The following is a 19,212-nucleotide window of genomic DNA, read 5'->3' on the forward strand; positions in this document are numbered from 1 at the left end:
AGCCCGGCACCCAGCGCTCCCGGATTTATGGGGGGGCTCTCGCCCCACGGGTGATTTAAGCCCACACTTACAGGGCGAAGATTTAAGGCCACCTTTAATTGCTTTTCTTATCTGGAGCTCCGCTTGCAGCCAGCCTCGCCCATACGAAAAAGACCAGGGAGACGCACATGGAGGGGGGGGTAGGGGGGCGACCCCATAACCCCGCAGCCCCGATGCCGGCGGAGCGCCCACCCCTCCAGCACCATCCGCAGCCCATCCCGCCGCCCCCAGCCTCTCCGTTCTCCATCCTCCGGAGCACGGCTTTCTATTTCAGGTCCTGGCTCCGCATCTTTCTCCTACGGCACGGGGAGGGAGCGGGGAGAATGCGGACAAAGCAAGGAGGGGGGCGGGCGGAGGGGTGCCCCCCCGAATCCCCCAAATCCTGCCGGCTCGGGGCTCCGCCACGGCAGCCCAGGTGTTTGCTGCAGCTTTGAAAAACACGTGCGAAAACACTTCCCCCCCCCCTCACCGCAGACAAATCCCCTTCTGCGGATACACTTTAATTGAGTTTCATGCCCAGGAACACGCAAGGAATAAAAAAGAACAATCATTGCTGCCTCCCTTTAATTAGAGGGTAATAGATGTGCCCGCCCGGCGTGTCTGCAGGGGATCCGGCGGTGATGAGCACCTCCCGGTGCCGGATTGCTCCCCCCTCTGCTCCTTTTCGGGAGGGCGCTAATTAGCGCCAGGTGCCCACGGGCACAATTAGGGCGCGGGGAGGGGGCTCAGCATCCTGCCCCCCCCCAGTCCCGTGGTCGTTTCTCCAGGCTGGAGCTGGGCAGAAAGGGTTAAGGGGGCACAGCAGGGTGGCTCGGCCCCTCCTAAAGCATTAACCCTTCTGCCGCGGGCCCTGCGTGGAGCAGGACGTGCCCACGAGTGACCGCGACCAGGCGCTTCCTCGTCCCATTGTCGCAGCCCACGGGGGTGGACGGATAGGGGACACTGGTAGCACTGTGCCGTTGGCCCCACAACAGTCGGATGAGGGGATCTCTTATCCCACAGCACAGCAAAAGGGGGAAAGAGCCGGGAGCAGCAGTTCCGAGTCTCCCTGTGCTCATCCCGACATCTTTTTGGGGCAGAGGCGGAGGGAAAAGTCCCGGGACGCCCCCAACCCCCTGATATCTTGCACCACATTCCCTCTAATTTTTAACCCCGGAGGGGCATGCTCTGCACCCTCAGCCCTCTGGGGCCGGGGGCTGCGGGACAGCCCCCCCGGCATGGGGCAGGGGGGGACGGACACAGGCCCGGGCTGCGGGGGGGAGGAGGGGCCGGCTGGTTGCGGTTTTTTTTTCTCTCTCTCTTTTTTCTTTTTCTTTTTTTTTTTTTTTTTCCCTGCGATCCTCGGGAAGGCGAGAGCTGGAGCGGGTCGGTGCCATGGAAAACAAAAGGGCCCGGGGGACCGGGAGGGGGAAGAGAAGCCGGGGGGGGGCGAGGGAGCCGCAGCCGCCAGCACCGGAGCCGCGGCGGGAGAGCAAGGGGCGACCCCGTCCCCGGGAAGCCCACGGGGCCGGTGATGGGGCCGGGGGGGTTTGGGGGACCGGGAGGGTTTGGGGGACCGGGGGCTCGGGGGGACCGGGGAGGCACGGGGGGGGGGGGGGGGGCGTTGTGCACGCTCTGGTAGGCGCCAGCCCCGTAGCAGCGGGTGTCGGGGCGGGACATGGGGGGGGCTGGGAGCGCCCCAAAGGGATCCAGAATCCGGCCCCAACCCTCGGACGCTTCCCACACCCCCCCGCTGCAGCCACCCCAGCCCGGTTTTTGCAAGTCGCTCCCCCCCCCCGGGCTGTTGCGCAGGGTTTTGGTGCCGCCAACCCCTTTCCCCTCCCGCTGGAAGTGCCAGGGCTGGGGAAACAAAGGGGGTCCCCGCTGCCAGCTCCCCGCAGAGCCGGGCTTTAACCTTTCCCGAGGGGGGGCCCAGCCCGTACGCAGCCCCCGGCGAGGCGAGCGAGGAGTTAGCTCTGCCCTTGGCAGCTGAAAGCGTTGTAAAACCTTCCAGCAGCTCAGGACCCCCGCTCTCTGCTGAGAAAAAGCAATCGGGAAGCCGACTTTCTTTTCTCCATGGAAAAAAACGTGGAGGCCGGGGGTTGGTTTGAGGGCTGAACGCGTGCCGAGAAGACCGAAAGTTTGGTGCTTTGGAGGGAGAAGGGCTGAGACTGGGGGGAAAAGGGCTGAAGTGCTCCGGAGAGGGAGAGATGGAGTGAACTCTGAACCCGGAGCTTGTACTGCGCGTCCAAGCCCAGGAGGGATGCAGCATTCCCAGAATAAGGAAGCGGCGTCCCAGGGCGGGGGGGACATTTTGGTAAGGAGCTGGTGCGGGGAGGAAGCGTTTTGGGATCACGGAGGTAGCCGAAAGCTCTCGGCACGGCCGTGCCTTGCTCGGATTTGGGAATATTTCACCAATTCCTCGCTACTGCACCGGCTGAGCCGCCGCGGAGCAGCGCGGGGCTGTTTCCTGTTAGCTCTTGGCGAGGAGCAGCAGAGCCCCAGACCGGCTGGCTCCAGTGAACCGGCCCCCCCTTCACGCCCCCTGTCTCTGTCCCCAGGAGGAAGGATGAGGCCGCTGTTGTGCTGCCTGGGCATCGCTGCGCTGCTGGGGCGCAGCCTGGCCTGCCCCAGCGCCTGCTCCTGCTCTGCCAAGAAGAACGGGCGGCTGCTGGCCGAGTGCGCCTACAAGGAGCTGCTGGAGGTGCCTCGGGGGCTGTCCCCCAACGTCTCCATTCTCACCCTGTCAGCCAACAGGATCGGCTGGCTGCGGCGGGGCGCCTTCGCCGAGGTCCCCGAGGTGCAGTCGCTGTGGCTGGGCTACAACCAGATCGGCACCGTGGAGCCGGGGGCTTTCGCGCTCCTGGCGCAGCTGAAGAACCTGGACCTGAGCCACAACAAGATTATGGATTTCCCCTGGCAGGACCTCCGCAACCTCAGCGGCTTGCAGATCCTGAAGATGAACAACAACCGGCTAGCCGGGCTGCCCCAGGATGCCTTCCACGCCCTGAAGGACCTGCGCTCGCTGTGGCTGAACGACAACCAGCTCACCACGCTGGCCGAGGGCACCTTCGACAAGCTGCCCTCCCTGTCCCAGCTGCAGATCTTCAACAACCCCTTCAACTGCTCCTGCAAGGTCTTCTGGCTGAAGAGGTGGACCGAGAGCACCTCCGTCTCCATCACCAAGGGGGGAGCTACGCTGTGCGTGGCTCCGGGCAGGCTGAAGGGCAGGGCGGTGACGGACATCCCCGAGCACCACTGCGTCGCCCCATCCGTGCAGCTCACCTACCTCTCCAACCTGGACAACTCCGTCACGTACGATGGCCTCACCCTGACGCTGCACTGCAGTGTGGCGGGCAGCCCCCCGCCAGAGATCCGCTGGAAGATCCAGACCTCCACCCGCGGCGTCGAGATCAACGTGCCCACTGTGGCGCGGGATGGGAATGCTTCCCTCTCCGGGCGCGCCAAGCAGAGCCAGGAGCGCTTCCTGGTTTTCAAAGACGGCACCATGGCCATCCCCAAGTTCAGCAAGGAGGATGAAGGCATCTACACCTGCCTTGCCGTCAACGACGTGGGCATGCGGGAGGTCTCGGTCAACGTGGCTTTGGCTGGGTCGGAGAATCCGGCCGAAGACCTGCTGCAGGATGACCCCCAGGCCAGCCATCTCGGGGGCCAGAGCTGCTACAAGGGTGACGAAATGGATCCGTCCGGGGCCGGGGAAAAGCTGGTGATCGTTTACCACGTGCCGAGGGAGTCGAAGAGCAAGGCTGCAGGAGCCGTGCCCCGGGTCCGGCTGGGGACCCTCCTGCTGGCCTTGGGCATCGCGCTGAGCTGGTAAAGGGGGAGAAGGAAACGGTGCCCGGGGGGCTCCCCCCTCTTTCTGTATCATTTATCTTCACGTAGTGCCACGCGTTTGCTGAGCTTCTGGGAACTGTGGGCGGTTGGGAGTCCCAGGGGGCCTGGAGCCAAGCCCGGGGCTGGCAGCACATCCCCTCCTCGATGGGGGCTTGAGAGCTTCAGATAGGCTTGGGTGAAATGTGACGTGGAGCAGCTCAGCACCATGCTGCCACTTTCCAGGCACCCACGTCTGCCACCAGCTCCCCTCTGAGACCAAAACCGGGCTGCAGGGGTGAAGCCCACCCCCATGGGGCAACCCCCCCAGTCTCAGAGCCCCCCCCACCAGCCCTCCTCCACCTGCAGCCCCAGGGGTGGGCAGGGGGCACAAAGGCCACGTCCCCACCCCGTCCAGGTGCTGGGTGTCAGCCAGGAGCACTCTTCCTACCACCAGCCTCCCGTGGAGCACCAGGGGCTGTAGGTCCGGGCTGAGCAAGCAGGGAGCCCTAGTATGGGGTCTACAGGGCATGTGGCTTTAGGGGCAGAAGTAGTGAGGCGCTTCTGAGCGGGATAAATATGGTAGGAGAGGTGTGGGGCACGTTGTGCCAGGTCAAGGATGTGAATCAGGCCATTTGGGGAGACGCATTTCCATCTACTGCCTTCACCCCTGCGGGAAAGTGGCTGGGGAAGGGAGCACCCGAGGTGCCTGTGCCCTCCTTGCATCACAGGATCAGGCGCTGCCCCCTCCGTGCCTCCCCCAGGTGGGACGCAAATGCTTTCCCCCCTCCCTTTCACCACTGAAGCCCACGGTCCAAACCGCTCGGCTGGGCTGGACCCACCGGGCTGCGCTGCTCCGGCTCCAAGGCTTCGAAAGCAGGGGGGAAACCGAGACCAAAGAGACCCAAAGGAAAAAGAAAATTCCCCTGAAAGTGCTTCAGCAGCCCCATTGGGACGTACACACCATGCCCACCACCCCAGGGTGCCGGGGACCCGCTGAGCACCTCCCTCTCCCCACCCCATGGCACGGCTGTCCTTCCTTGTGCCTTCTGCTAAGCGCTCACCTGCGGGAGTTGTGCAGCCTCCTGCAGCCCTATAACCAAAGCTGTATGGCCAGCCGAGTACCAAGCACAATAAATACCTTTTATAAGCCAACCCATGCCTGCTGCCTCTGCGCCCACCCAGCCCCGTGGCCCTGGGAGGGAGCACAGGTTCACGGGGTGCCCCAAATCGCCCGCCAGGGCAGGGAGGGGAAGGCAGGGACACTGAGCAGCTGAAAAGCAGCTGTGCCGGAGCCCGAGGCCTCTGCGCAGGCTCTGCAGCCCCAGAGTTGGGTTCTTTTATGGTGGCTGGAACAGGGAGCACAGCCCGGGAGCAGCCCCCGGCTGCTGGCTTTTGATGCTAATGAGCAGCCGCAGATTTTTCCCATTACAAACAATAAAAAAAAAAAAAAAAAGCAGCACCGCTCCAACCCCAGCGCTGGGAGGATAAGGTCTCAGCGGGGAGTTTCGGTTTCATTTCATAGGACTCAACTTCTCCAATCGGGCCCTCTCCACATCCCCGAGGTGGCCAAAGGATGGAGGCCACCAAACGGTGCCAGCCTGGGGTGCCACCACCCCTCTCTGCTCCCCTGCAGGCCCGTGGCCGTGTGCCACTGCTGTCCCTCATGTTTATAAAGGTAAATTTCACTTTTTTTCAGCCAGCCCAGCTCCCTGACCCACCTCACAGGGGCTCAGGCAGGTGACAGCTAGAGAGGATGGTGGCCCTGGGGACGCGTGGGGACACAGCCAGACCCCAGCACCCACAGCTGTACCCAGGCTGCGTGCGAGGCTGGGAGCTCACAGAGGCAAGAAACCACCACAAAGAGCTCAGCTCACCCCCAGGGCACCCCGATTATGCCAAAGGAGGGAAAAGAAAACAAACAAAGAAGAATGAAGCCACCTCCTGTCATCTCTCACATCCGTCCCTGCCAAGACAGCTCCGGGAAGCTGCAGGCTGCGTAAACACGCACAGAAACCCTGCTCCACCCCTGGCCTGGAGCTGCAGAAGATTTCAGGGATTACCAAAGCCTTCCTCAAAGCCCTGGCAGCCCAGAGGCTGCTCCAGGGATGCACAGCTCCCGGCCATGCCGTCCCTGTCCCCACGTCCCTCCTTGGTTGTGCCGCAGGGGCCGGCAGCTGTTTTGAGGAGCAAGCCTCTTGCTCTGCTTTGGGTTTTTCTAAGACAGAGGGGCGCAGAGATTTGGTCCCGCTGACCCCACCCAAAACCTACCATGAAGCCTCAGCTCCGTGTAACCCCAGCCAACACAGCAGTGACAGCCCTGGTGGCCCTCCTGGCCACGTGTCCCCAGCTCTGCCCTCCCCTCACCCTTGGGAAGGACCCAGAGAGCCAGCAGACGGCGAGCGCAGCGAGGAGGTACACGATTTATTCTCCTTCCCCAGCTCGGCAAGGCTGAGAGGGGTGTCAGACTGCTTCGGGGGCTCGGTCCCAGCTGGGGGGGACAGCTGCCCCCCCAGGGGAATGCTGCGTTGGAGCAGGAGGGGGAAGGGTAGAGCAGGGGGAAACAGCCGGTTGAGAGCACGCTGGGCGATGAGAGCTATGGGGAGCCCCATACAAGAAGCTCTGCAACCTTCCAGCCCCAAATGGAGCAGAAAGGGGTTTCAGCCTTCACAAAACAGGGGAAAAGAGGCTCAGAGCTGGACTGGAGAATCTGGGGGTGGTGGTGGGGACCTTCTGCAGAGGGCGCTGAGATGGGGGTGGCTCCTCGTGGTCACTCTGTGCCATGAGATGGGGAGAAGGACGTGTGGGTTCGGCTCAGAAGTGACCCCTAAGGGGCTTTGGAGATGCCCGAAGGGTTCAGCTTGGATCATCAACCCCTCTGCTCCCACGTCAGGCTGGGAAGTGCCCCACATGCCCTGGATTTCTCATCGCCTACGGACCCCACAGGTGGCTCGGCACGGACCTAGAGCTAAAAAGCAGTGCTGTCACTGCTGGGGGGGGACGGGGGGGGGCCCAGCTCCTCCCAGCCCAGGAGGAGAGGCACGGGAGGGACGGAGGAGGCAGGGGGCTTCTCTGGGGGGGGGGTCAGGGTTTCTGGGGGCTGAGCTGGGCACCGTTGGCCGTGGGATCGCAGAGGGCGTTCTTCCGGCAGGCCAGCAGCGAGGGGTTGTTGAGGAGGGTGTAAGCCAGCCACCAGCGCGCCCGGCTCTGCCTCAGCCGGCCTCTGCCCGACGGCGCCTTCGTGCTCTGCATCAGCTGGATGCCTGGAAGGAGAAGGCAGATTGGGGGGGCCCTGCAGGCAGCCCCCCAGGGATGGGGCTGGCCAGGGGGCACCGGGGGACCCACCTTCCTCCACGTCCCCCGGTCGGGGCTCTGGGGTCCCCCGTGGCCTGGGCGGCTGGAGGAGCAGCAGGCAGAAGGCTCGCATCACCGGGTGCGACTGGCTCACCTCCATTTTCAGGTAGTGGCAGTACGCGTGGTAGCCTGGGGGATGCAGCCCAAAGGAAATAGGGATCAGGGTCCAGCACTGCCCAGCGCCGTGTCCCCCCCCCAGCTTCTTTCCCTTGAGTATCAGGGAGGTAAAATCTCAGGCTCCATCCCTGCCATGCCAGAGCATCCATCTCCAGCCCCAGGGCTGTGCTCTGCTCCTGAAATCCCAGCAGAAAAACCAAAGGAAGGGCTGAGCTCTCCTCCCTGCTGCTCCCAGCACGGGCTCCGCTCACTACCACCAGCGAACCCCATAGGACCCCCCACAAGAGCCCAGCAGAACCAGGCGGGCAGCAGGAGGAGCTGCTCGCTCCCGTTGTCCCAGCACATTTCTGGGCACAAGGACACGAAGCCAGCCCTGGTCCCAGCGGCTCTGGGTGATGGAGGAGACCCTGCTGTGCTTCCTGGAGGTGGGAGAAGCATCCCCGTGCGGGTGCTGGACCTGGGTCGAAGGTCTCCACGCCGCGGTTCAGCAGGCTGATGTCCAGCTGGCAGAAGTGCACGGCGTTGTAGAGCGCGGAGATGAGCATCCTCCACACCCCCGCCAGGACCCCCACCAGGACGTTGACGGGGAAGAGCAGGTAGGTGATGATGTAGAGAGCTCGCCTGCGGGTGGAAAGGGAGAAAAATAAGGAGCAGAATGCCCCGGGACAGGAAACACGGCCCTTCCCTAACAGAGAAACCTGCCAAAATAAGCCTCCCAGCCTTCCCTCCCTCCCTGGCAGGCCCTGTCCCCGCCTGAGATGTCTCCATCCCGTGGAGAGGTGTGAGCGCCCTCCTGGTGCGTGCTTGGGATGTGGAGGCTGGCCTCCAGCACACACAGGGTCTCTGCTTCCCCTCGGAGGCTTCAGTACCAGTCACAGCACGAGGCTGGGGGCTCGGAGCGGAGGACACAGCTCCCGTGGGGGTGGAACAGGGCCCCAGCCTCACAGGCTAACATCAGGGCTGCAAGCTGGCCACGGCCCCTAGCAATAGCCTCCAAAGAACCCCTTCCGTGAGCACAAAGCTGCTTAAAGACCCTACAGGAGCCTTGCAGAGGTTGAACTAACCCCATAAGGGGTGCGTGCAAACCCAAGAGAAGCTGCCCTGGACACCAGGAGACCCCAGTCCCCCTACCTGTTGGTCAGCTCTTTGCGCAGGGGATGGTGCTCCAGGAACTGGGAGTGAGCTGCCAGGTTCTGTGCGAGGACGGCGCCGACCAGGGTCAGCCAGAAGGGCCTGGCCAGGAGAGAACGGGGAGCTTGGAGGTCAGGAGACGAGGCTCCCGAAACCTCCAGCAGAGCAGGAGGAGCCCAAGGTGCAGCAAAAAAAAAAAAAAAAAAAAAAAGATAACCCTTTATCCAAGCACCCCAAAACTCATCACAGCACCCAGCAGGGTCGCCCCTGCACTCCCGGGCGCTCACCACATGTTCTGCACGAGCCTGAAGAGGTGCGTGTTTGTGCCCGATTGGAGCGGGATGACGACGAGGAAGGTGAAAGCAGCCGAGCAGATGAAGAAAATCACTTGCTGGATGAGGAGCCCTTGGGGGGAGACACGGGGAAAGAAGGTGTCACGGGGGAGGGAGGAAGGAGAAGTGCTCCTTGTTCCTGGTTCCAGCCCCGTGCTCGATTCTGAGCACGCCTGTCATTTTAATCCCATAATAAGCAGGCTCCTCGCCTGCCTCCCCCGCTCCCTGCACAATGCTCTGCGCGGCATCTAATGACAGGTTCAGCCTTCCTCATCGCACCCCGCTTCACCCCCGCCAAGAGGAGCCGCCTCCGGGGGCTGTGGCCACGATGCCTCATCACAAAATCAGCCTGAGCTGCGATTTCTAATCAGAAATCATGCCGGGAGCAGCGGCGGTGCCGAGCAGGAAAGGGGGCTGCGCTCCACCCCGAGCGCTGGGATTTCATGCCCTGGAAATCGGGTTTCGAGCTCAAGTCATGTTCAGGCACCGCAGCAGGATGCAGGCAGCTCAGCCAGGGATGCTCCTGGGGGGTTTGGGGTGCACCCAAGCCCCAGAGAGGTTTTGGGGTGTGCCCAAACCACGCTGGGGTGAGGAGGGATGGGGTTTCTGCCCTGTTTCACATCCCGTGCCCACCCATCTATCAGACGTCGGGACGCGGCGCCTAGGACCGGAGAAGACAGACAGCCCCTTGCACGAGATGCCGTGACAGCTTCGTGGATCAAAATATTTGGGCGTGAGCCAGAACGGCTCTCCCTCCCCCCCCCAAGCCCCTCCTTTTTCTCCCCACCATTTGGTGCTCAGCCTGGCCCTCCCAGCAGAAGGACAGATTGCGTTGGGGGAACCACGAACAAAAGCCCTAGAGCTTTGCAAAATGGGGCAAAAAAAAAAAAAAAAAGGGGGGGTTGGGGCTGCTTAAATGTGGGGTAACCTGTGGGAAATGGGGCTCCACCACCTCCTCCTGCCCCATAGCCCCCCCAGAACATTTACCCAGGCAGGCAAAAGCCGTCTGGAAGCTGGCGAAGCTCATCCAGCAGACGATGGCTTGTCGGGACGGGCGGAGGATGTGGGCTTTGTAGAAGACATCGAGCACGGCCCCTTGGTACAGCGCCTTCAGGTTGCTCCTGGAGGGCAGAGAGCAGCGAGGCTGGGCGGCGGGGACGAGGACAAGGACACAAAGAGGGCGATTTGGGCAGCGTGGTGCCCTACCTGTGCATCACCAGCGTCCTCAGCAGCATGGCCATGGTCAGCAGGCAGCAGAGCACCAGCGAGCACACGTAGCACACTGCGGGGAGGCGGCCGGAGGGCCGGTGTTACCCCAGGAGGGGTCTCAGGCACCACCCAGGGGGCATCAGGCGGGGTCGGGTTATGGTGCTGCGTCCCCCAAGCAGGGCACTGTGCCTCAGTTTCCCTCCTCGGCCTCTTTGCGATACAAGGACACCCTGCTCCATCTCCTTGGAGGGCAATATTGCCCATGCGAAAGGGAAGGGGGAAGGCAGAGGGCCAGGCTAGCTTGGTGCTGGGGAAGTGACTGGGCAAGCCGTGCAAAGGGCGCTGAGCCTGGCAGGATGCTCAGAAGCTGGGATGCAAGGGGAAAGCAAGATGGGAGCAGGGGATCTGCCAGAAGAGATGGGGAGGTCAGGAAAGCAAAGGTGGGGAGGAGGAGAGGGGTTCGGTGACTCCGGAAAGCCACAGAAAGGCCCTGGTGGAGGCACCCTGCCAGCCCCCTGCCCCCTGCCCAGGGCTTTCAATTATCGGGTGCCCGCTCGGCAGCAGGGGGACGAGGGGCCATCTGCTCGATTCCAGCACATATCAAAGCCTGCCCGAGGAGCAGCATCTGCAGCGCGGCGGTTTTGGCAGGCAGCAGCTGCTCGGGGAGCCCTGGCACGGCACCAGGTCCGTGCACCCGCCTTCCACGTCTGCACAGCCCAGGCTGGGGCAGGGGCAGCTGGGCTGTGTCCCCTCCTTCGTGGTCCCCATGCTCCTTCAACACAATAACCTGCTCCATCACCACCTGCTTCCATGGGCAGCTTGGGTTAGAGACCCCTTAGACTCGGAACTCCTCCCCAAATCCCCTATGGGCATGGCCACACACCTTCCAGCGACCACAGGTAGTGCTTGACGGTGCTGAGCTCTTTCTCCATGTCACCCGGCATGCCCGGGTTCTCTGAGGGCACCAGCCCGAACTGGACCAGCAGCACCACCACATCCTTCGTCATCCCCGCCCGCACGATCTGGATGGTGGGGACGAAGGCCACCAGGAGCAGCAGGGCCACCTGCGGGGGAGCAGTGCCACGTGAGCCACCAGGTTAGCTTAAAGCCTCACGGCAGGCTGAGCCCTGCGAGCACACAGCCGGTTAGCGAGGCTCAGCTCGAGTAATACCTCGAGGCATGCTAATACCAGCCCCAAAGCCACAGTGCCCCGAGGGAGCGTGGCAACGTGTCCCTTGCCCTATGAGGACGTGGCCATGGGGCGCCGCGTGCCGCTGGGCCACCCCGGTCACCTGGTAGACAGCGATGACGGAGGTGGTTAGGGACAGGATGAGCTTCAGCGGGAGCTGGAAACCTGTGAGGCAGAAGTGGAGGGGCAAAAGGGGGCCACCCAGCCCAGCCCAAGCCCCCTTCTGGTGGGGATTTCCCCCAGGCTGCTTCCCATGCCTGCAGGGCGTTAGAGGACGGGGTTCCTTCCCGTGGCTTCCTGCAAGCCCATAAACCCTCATGCATCTGCAGCAAGGAGCCCCAGGCACCCCGCTCCGTCCCTGCCCAGCCCACCCGTGCCCCATGGGGGTTCCCAGCTCCTCCTCCCCACCCCGAGCCTGCAACAGTTTGTGCGAGCCGAGGCGCCGGGCGGCAGCTGCCACGGCGCAGATGCTTTGGGGACGGAGCCAAGGAAGGCATTTGCTGTCCCCCGGGGGAGGCAGACTGTTTGCAGAGCTGCTGCTACAGCAAAGAGCGCATCCTACCTTCCTCGGGAGCGTAGATGTAGGAGCACAGATACGCCCGGACCCGGCGCAGGAGGCTCTCTTCTAGCTTGCTGGGGCTGGAGGAGGAAGGAGAAGGTGACAAACGTGGCTTGGCTGTTCCCAAACTGCGGGCAGGGCTGCGCTCTGGTCATGCAGAGCTGCAGGAGCATGATGTATGTGGTTTCTCTTTTCTTTTTTTAAACAGGGCCAGGAGGCTGTGCCGTCCCCAGGCTCCCAGCTAGAAGCTGATGCCCTTACCTCCCCTTCCTTGGCTGCTTGGACAGGACAGCCCGTAGGTACTTCTTGTAGTAGCCTCGCCCTGAAACCTGAAGGAAAGCAGCTGTAAAAGCTGACCAGTTCCCACCAGGCAGCCCAAAGCGAGCTCCCAGGGTTATTTCAGTCCACGCTGGGGCCAGCGGCTCAGTTCTGAAGGTTTTCTCTCCTTCACCCAACAAAGCCTGACGTTTCCAAAAGGGCTGGGGATTATTGCTGCCTGCCAGGAAAACAAGGCGACCCCAGTCCAGCCTGAATGGGACACATTGATGCCGTAAGCCTCTTGTACTAAGGAGTTTACTCCAAAGATGGATTTTCCCCTCTTCAAATCCAGCAAGATAAACAGAGCCGCAACCCGTGTGTGCCCCGTTGCCGTCAGAGGGCCGCCAGGCTGCTGGGAGCCAAACTGGGAGCACTGGGAGCACCCTGACGCTCAGAGCTGGGCTGCGGGGCAGGAGAGCCATGAAGCAGCCTCAAAACCATGCAGGGCCATCGAGGGGTTCCCCCGGTCTCCCATCACCCCTGGTCACCCAGTGCATCTTTGTTACCTCCTTATCCAAGGTCTCGTCGTGACCCATGAAGCTCCTGATCAGCAGGGCTGGGTACCAGAGGCTTAAGACCACGAGGCAGAGGATGATGGGGACGTAGGAGAGCGTGGAGTAGTACCTGTATATCTGGGGACACGCAGCGCTGTCACACACCGGCCCAGGGACACCTCAGTGCCACTTCTCCAGGGTGCCGGGACGGCCACCTCAGGCCCCGGCAGCCTGCCCTGTGGTGGGACGCGTACCTTCGGCGACTGGGGACAGTCCACCTTCTGCCAGATGTGCACCACGCAGTGGCACCAGGACAGCAGGCAGCCCACGAGGTAGCTGGCCCTGTGCCCCACCGTGGCGCAGGCAGCCAAGGGGCAGTAGAAGGCGGGGTAGTAGAGCAAAGCCAGGATCTTCCAGTACTCTAGACCGGGGGGAGAGCAAAGGTGACACGCGCGCTCAGTAGGGACCAGAGTGAACAGCCCGCACGGGGGTTCCCCCGCGGTACTGCAGGGCAGGGCGGTCCTGGCCTTACCCCGGCTGCGCTGGGACGAGTTGGGGACAAGCGGCAGAGGGTCGCGGTCCAGCACCAGCACGCACAGGGACGAGAAGAGGATGCCAAACACCGCGGCCACCAGCCCGCGGTTGCCCTCCTCCTCCAGAAAGTTGGCCGGGCTGCAGGGCCGGGGGGCAAAAAATGAGCCTGGCACCCCCTTGCTCCACACTGCAGCACCCCGTCCTCACCACCCTAGGGCTGGTTTGTCCCGTGCCAGCCGGGCAGGGTGATGGGGATGCGGGGACACCGTACCTGAGCAGCCCAGGGACGCCGTTCCAGCAGCCCCGGCGGAGACGCCGGCGTTTCACCAGCAAGGACAAGCCCAGCAGCACAGCCAGCTGCCAGGAGAAGGGGAGTGGGGTTTTTTAGCTAAGCAGGAGGGCCCTTTGGGGGAAGGTGCACGTGGATGGAGCTGGGGACAGCAAACGTGACGGGCTTCAGGGGTACTTACGGAGACGGGCGCCATGCAGGCGTGGTACAGCCTGGGGGAGATGGTGGGGTCGCAGTCTGGGATTGCGCTGGAAAACGTGCTAGAGAGGGGAAAACAAATTTTAAAAAAATGATCTGGGGTTGTATTTTGTCCTGAAAGGGTAAAAAGTTAAGGTGTTGGGGTGATGCTCTACACACGCGGGGATGGCAGCAGCAATTTGGGTGTGATATTTAGGAGAAGCAAAGCTCCAAAGAGCAGGGCCATGGAACCCCTCATAGCTGGGGCTGAAGTCACCCTGGGGAGGTGGATTTAGGATTTTAGGACTGAGCCCAGGAGATGGCAGCTGGGAGCAGCCCGAGCTGCTCCTGCAGGGGCTGGGTGAGCTCCAGGACCCCGTGCAGATGTCGGGGCCAAACAGGGATCAGCAAGGAGGGACGAAGCTCTGTGTAGGATTTTTTCAGTCCAGCATTATCACCAGGCTGCCAGGGGAGGTTCCTGAGGTCAGGCTGCCGCCAGCAGAGCTCTGTGCCTTCTGCCTTTTTGCTCTAACAGCTGTCCTTGGGTAGACCAGACAGTTCCTGCTGTCCCAAAATATACCAGCTCCCGAGGCCCAGGGCGCCCACCCACAACATTAAGGAGGGGAGGAAGCTCCAGCTCCAGAACAGTTTTGGTTTCGCCAGGGCTTCAGAATTAAATCCTGAGCATTTGGGGTGTGGATGGGACGCGCAGCCATCAGATGGAGAACCACTGGTGCTGCCTCCCTCCCCTCCCCTCTCCACCACAGCTGGAAGAAGGAAAGATCAAACACCCTGAAGGGTTCTGGGGGGGGTTCTTCCATCCAGTTCTACCCCCAGGGCTTCAGCTGGGCAAGCCGGGGCTGGGTGAGGCAATTTCCAAGGGCGAGGCAATTTCCAAGGGCGTTTCACAAAGTAGGAGATTAAGGACCTAGAGCAACCCTTTGGATACGGCTGGGCTGGTCCCCGCCGGGGTGTCCTCAGGATCAGATATCAGCTGAGCAGTGTAAAAGCCTCGCTCAGTCAACAGAGGGACAATAGGTGCTGAGAGATGGCCTCAGGACACCCAGGATGGGGTCCTGCCACCTGCTTTGGGGCTCTCCTCAGGTAAATTGTGCCTCCGCTGCTCTTGGGAGGATGCCCAGCTGAAGAGTGGAGTGGGACAGATGGGGAGCAGGCTTCATAAAACCACCATCACTGCAGATTTACACCACTTACCAACCCCACCCCGTGCTCCGGGATGGCAGAACCACCCGTGCAATGAGTTGTGTCCATCAGCTGGGACAAGAGGGGCCCCAGCAGCAGGTCCAGGGCTTGCCAGAGCCGGCTGCTGGCACCCACGCGGGGTTGAGGGGATGCGTGGCACTGCCACCGGGTGCTTACTTGTCCTGCGGCAGGGCCGGCTCTGCGGTCTCGTAGATGTACCAGTCGGAAACCAGGTCGTCCCCAAAGCCATCATCCAGCGGCGAGCCACGCGCCCCCTCGGAGTTGTTGGCTGCCATCGACGTCCTCCTGCTGCACAGAGAAGGGGGAGGCGGAGGGAAGAGGTTTTTTTTTTGGGGGGGGGGAAGTCCCCTTGGAAATGCAGGGCTGGAGGCAAGGAGCCAAGAGATTTATCTTCTCGGGTCACTCCCACCCCATCCCCACCTTGGGCGGCCGCTGCCTCCCCGCTGATAGAATGGGAGCCTTTGTTTGGGTTGTTTTACAGCGTTTACGTGGAGGGCTGCGAAACCAGCACAAGGGTCAGGATTTGGAGGCACGGGCAAAGCAGGAGGGAGCTGGGCGAGCGGCCGTGTCCCCAGCGTCCCTCCCTGCCACCAGGTTCGGGGGTGCTGCCCCAGGAGGGAGCCTCAGCACCTTCCCCTCGCCGGAACGGGGCCAATCATCCCCACAGCAATAAAAGGGACGGCTTGTCCTGGTGCCAGTTCCAACAAGCTTTTCTTCCTCCTTCCCTTTGGTATTTTCTTTTTTTTTTTTTTTTTTTTTTGATTACTTTGGCCCGGGTATCCCCACACCCTCCCTTGATGTCCCACAGCTCTGTTTTTCTGTTTTGCCTCATCCCTCACCCCCATCACGGACTGAGCCTTTCCCCCGTCCCCGGCTGGCAGTGGGGACACCGAGGCACATCCAGCGGCTGCAGGAGTCACCCTGACCCCATTGCTGGGGCAGGAGAGCTCCCTGAAGGAGATGAGGGACATCCCCATCTGCAAAGCATCAGTGGGACCAAGTGAAACCCTCCTGAGAAGCCTTCCCTTCATCCCCAAACACAACATTCAGCAGGGCTGCCCCCATGCACCAGCCCAGGGCCACCTCGGGGACATCCCCAAACCCCCATGGGACCACGGGGACTCCCCAGCCCCTGTCTGGTGGCTCCAAGGGGGTGGGGAGGAGGTGGATGACCCCGCCAGGAGCTTTGCTCAGGGCTGCTGTTTATACAGCTGGTGCTCGCTAAGGACCGTGCTGGATGTGGCTCATCAGCTTCAAAGGGGTCCTAAAAATCAGGGAAATGGAGGCGGCCCCATCTCCAGACGCCTCGTGGGCTGGTACTCTGCGGGTGACGTCCCCTCCATGCTCCCCACCAGCTCTGGGCCCAGCAGGTGTAGGACCAGCCCTGGGCGAGCATCCTGCTCCCTGCTGGGGGCTCAGGACCCCAGACCCCCCCTTGGCCAGCAGCTCCCCAGCCATCCCCTGGTTTTGTCTGCGCAGGGAAGCGGCTCTGACCTCACCTCCCAGGAATGTAGCACTCTGTAAAGTAGAAGGAGCCCGTAAAGCACACACACATGCCTCTTACGAGACCCAAAAGCCCCTTTTCCCTCCTGCAGGGTCAGGGCAGCGGTCCTGCAGCCTTCAGATGTTATCCCACAGCCACCAAGGGACTGTCCGTGACCCTCTCACCTGCCTACAGGGTCACCTGGAGCAGGGTGACCGGGGGGCTCAGAGATGTGAGATCTCCCCAGCCTGGTGGCATCACCCCACAGGACCCACCTCCACCCCATCCAGCAGACACCACCTCACTGGTGTCCCCTGCCCCAAGTTTTGGCTGCCTGAGGTCGCATCGGTAGCGACCGAGAGGAGCAGGAAGGGAAGACACACAGCACCCGCTGGGCAAGCCACAGCCTGAATCCACGCAGGGCAGTAAAAATAAATCACAAAGCCGAGCTGAAAAGCTTTCTGGGTGTTGTGTCGGCCCCGTGTGCCAGCAAATCCTCACCAAGACCCAGGTGGGTCAAGAGCAGGCATCCCAGTTATCCCTCTGAGAGCTGCTCCATCTTCACGGGATGCTCTCCTGCAGCGAGGGGAAGCCCCCCCTCGCTGCCCACCAGCCAGCAGTGTCCCCCCGGGAGAGGCAGATGTCCCCAAGGAGAGGCAGGTGTGCCCAAGCCCCCCGGGTGCCCACCAGCCCTGCAGCCCCTCGGTGCCCCACGTTTCCCCGAAACCTGATCCCTTTGCTCCTCTGCCTAACCCCTGCTGGAACAGGCTGGGCCTTTGATCGCCATGGCGTCGCCCGAGATTGATGGCTCCAATAAAGCTCCTTCATATTCCTCATTTCCCACCATCCATCACCCTCTGGGGAGCTTTTGCATCCCACCACTATGAATTAGACTTGGGGGGAGCCATAAGGGAATTCCCCCCCCGTCCCCTCCTCCTATCCGGGATAATGGTGATGCCTTGTGTACAGCTTTTAATAAAAATGATAAAGATCTCGTTTCACAATTGTTCAGGGAGTGCTTGGGCTGGGGGAGAGCTGTTTAAGCGAGATCTCCTCTAATTCAATTGCCCGTTGGGAGCCGCGCTGGCAGCGGGGAGCCGCGCGTCCCCGCGGAGCGGTGGCTGCGGAGGACACGGGATGGGGACTGGCCTCGCTCGGTCCCGGAGGGGGATTTAGCAGCTGCCCGCGCTGCTCAGCCCGCCCAGAGCTGCCCGAAGACTTTAATCCGCTTTCTGGAAAAGCGGCGCTTTCCCCAGCGCAAAGATCTCCCTGCTTGCCCAAACCTCGGCGCCGGGGGGGCCCCGGCCTCCCCAGACCATCCGGATGGAGGCTGGAGCCTCCGGGAAGCCCCCACTCACTCTCTCCATCTGAGAAGCGGTGGGCTCGGGGCACCCCCGGGGGCAATGAGGACACCAGGCCCCGGTGCTGTGACCCCGTGCAGGAAGCCTGCGGGGATGCGGTGACCTCGCCGCACCTCAACCCACGTCCTCAGCCTCACAGGAAAGCCCCCGTCTGGGGCAGGGAGAGGTCGGAGGGGGTGAATCAGCGCGGGGGGGGGGGGCACGGAGGAGGTTTTTCCATCCCAACCCTCGGCACAGAGCTCCAGCAGAGCCTCCACCTCCCAGACCCCAGCCCGCTGGCCTCTACCAGCGCAGTGAGCCCCCCAGCTCCGAGCAGCCCCTTCTGCCCTCAGGGACATCAAGCCAACTGAGCCAGAAGCACCTTTTGCATTTTTAGAAGCTGTAGCAGCTTAAAAAACGAAGCAAACCGGGTTTGGGGAGGCGTGGGGGAGTTGTTTTAGGCTGCCACCCCTCTTTGCTTCCAAAGCCTCGCAGTGCAGCAGGTGTGCTGCGAGCAAGGAGCCAGTGGAGGGGAGAAGCCACAAGTTTGCAGGGCTGGGCTAAAAACTGCCCACAAAGCGCCCCCCGTGCTGCAAACCCTGCTGATGGGGAGCGGGAAATATTCCCCGTAGGGCGCCTGGGGGCTCCTGCACCCTCTCCAGCAAACGTGCTGGAAGCTCACACACACGACCGATACCCCCTCAGGGAGCCCAGCTTCCCCCCGCCTCTGCCACGCTGACTTTGCAAGAAGAAGAAAAATGCATCCAAAAAATAAAAAGTTACCTTCTCCCAAAGGGCTGGAGGAAAAGCTCAGAGCATCAGCCCGGCGTGGATGCAGCCATGCGCGCCGCCAGGCAAAGTTCAGCGCACCGGCGGAGGCTGGCGGCGGCGGAGGCTGGCGGTGGTGGAGGCCGGCGGCGGAGGCGCCGGGAACTTTATCCCCTCCATGGCGAGGAGGCCTTGGCTCGGGGCCACCCTGGGGTTTAGGAAATGAAAAGCAACCAACCCCGTGCTGCGCTCTCCCCTTTGATTGCCCAGGGTGGGAGGCAGCTGGAGCCAGCCCCTGTCTGTTCCCCCACTCCTCGGCCCGGTCTCCGAGCTGCTCCCTCCGCCCCCGTGCTGACAGCTGGGGGGGGGACGGGGACCGGAGCGGGGCTGGGTGGCCCCCGCGCCGTGCTGGCCCACCCAAGATGCTGCAAACGTCTCGGCTGGCTCCAGGCTTCCTCCTGGGTACACCCAAGGGCCAGATCCTGGCCACGTAACCCTTCGCTGGGGGAGGTTTTAAAGCAGCCGGGGTGGAAAGGGGAAGGCAGAGGCAGCCTGGGGACATAAAGCCCCCCCAGGTGCCACCAGCATGGGGTGACCGTCCCAGAACTCCTGCTGAAAAGGGGCTTCTGCTGCATCCTTCCCCACCCTAGCACTGCAAAGCAGGGACCCTGTCCCTCCTCACTGGGGGGGAAAGAGCAGGATTTGGGGAAATTCCCTTTCTCTCCTCCTGTCCGAGCTGTGCCTCCCTCCTGCACCAGGGGCCCTGAGCCCACGAGACGGCAAGTTACAACACCTCGATAATCCCTGCACACACCCCCACGCTCCGCACGTGACAGCGAGCAAAG

The 19,212-nt window shown here is 62.4% G+C and overlaps 2 protein-coding genes across 4 annotated transcripts; one reads left to right on the plus strand and one right to left on the minus strand.

Annotated features, from left to right (window-relative positions):
- The first annotated feature begins 1,344 nt into the window (after positions 1-1,344).
- ISLR (immunoglobulin superfamily containing leucine rich repeat) lies at positions 1,345-5,004 on the plus strand. Of its 3 annotated transcripts, none has more exons than XM_040570592.1 (2): positions 1,345-1,404; positions 2,580-5,004. In XM_040570592.1, the coding sequence occupies exon 2, from the start codon at positions 2,588-2,590 to the stop codon at positions 3,854-3,856; it is 1,269 nt and encodes a 422-aa protein (XP_040426526.1). In that variant the 5' UTR covers positions 1,345-1,404; positions 2,580-2,587; the 3' UTR covers positions 3,857-5,004. The 3 variants fall into 3 exon arrangements, with proteins under 3 accessions (XP_040426526.1, XP_040426525.1, XP_040426527.1); XM_040570591.1 differs by lacking the exon at positions 1,345-1,404 and adding an exon at positions 1,422-1,549; XM_040570593.1 differs by lacking the exon at positions 1,345-1,404 and adding an exon at positions 1,890-2,335.
- A 1,253-nt stretch (positions 5,005-6,257) lies between these two features.
- Positions 6,258-18,802, minus strand: STRA6 (signaling receptor and transporter of retinol STRA6). Its single transcript, XM_040570562.1, has 18 exons — positions 18,383-18,802; positions 14,933-15,064; positions 13,557-13,635; positions 13,358-13,443; positions 13,085-13,224; positions 12,807-12,973; positions 12,565-12,690; positions 12,002-12,069; positions 11,744-11,820; positions 11,285-11,346; positions 10,876-11,056; positions 9,990-10,065; positions 9,771-9,904; positions 8,739-8,856; positions 8,452-8,553; positions 7,778-7,941; positions 7,195-7,332; positions 6,258-7,112 (listed from the first exon to the last, which is right to left on the minus strand). The coding sequence occupies exons 2-18, from the start codon at positions 15,049-15,051 to the stop codon at positions 6,934-6,936; spliced, it is 2,016 nt and encodes a 671-aa protein (XP_040426496.1). The 5' UTR covers positions 15,052-15,064; positions 18,383-18,802; the 3' UTR covers positions 6,258-6,933.
- Between the last annotated feature and the right edge of the window lie 410 nt (positions 18,803-19,212).

This window comes from Cygnus olor, chromosome 11, assembly GCF_009769625.2.
Source record: "Cygnus olor isolate bCygOlo1 chromosome 11, bCygOlo1.pri.v2, whole genome shotgun sequence".
Taxonomy (NCBI): Eukaryota; Metazoa; Chordata; class Aves; order Anseriformes; family Anatidae; genus Cygnus; species Cygnus olor.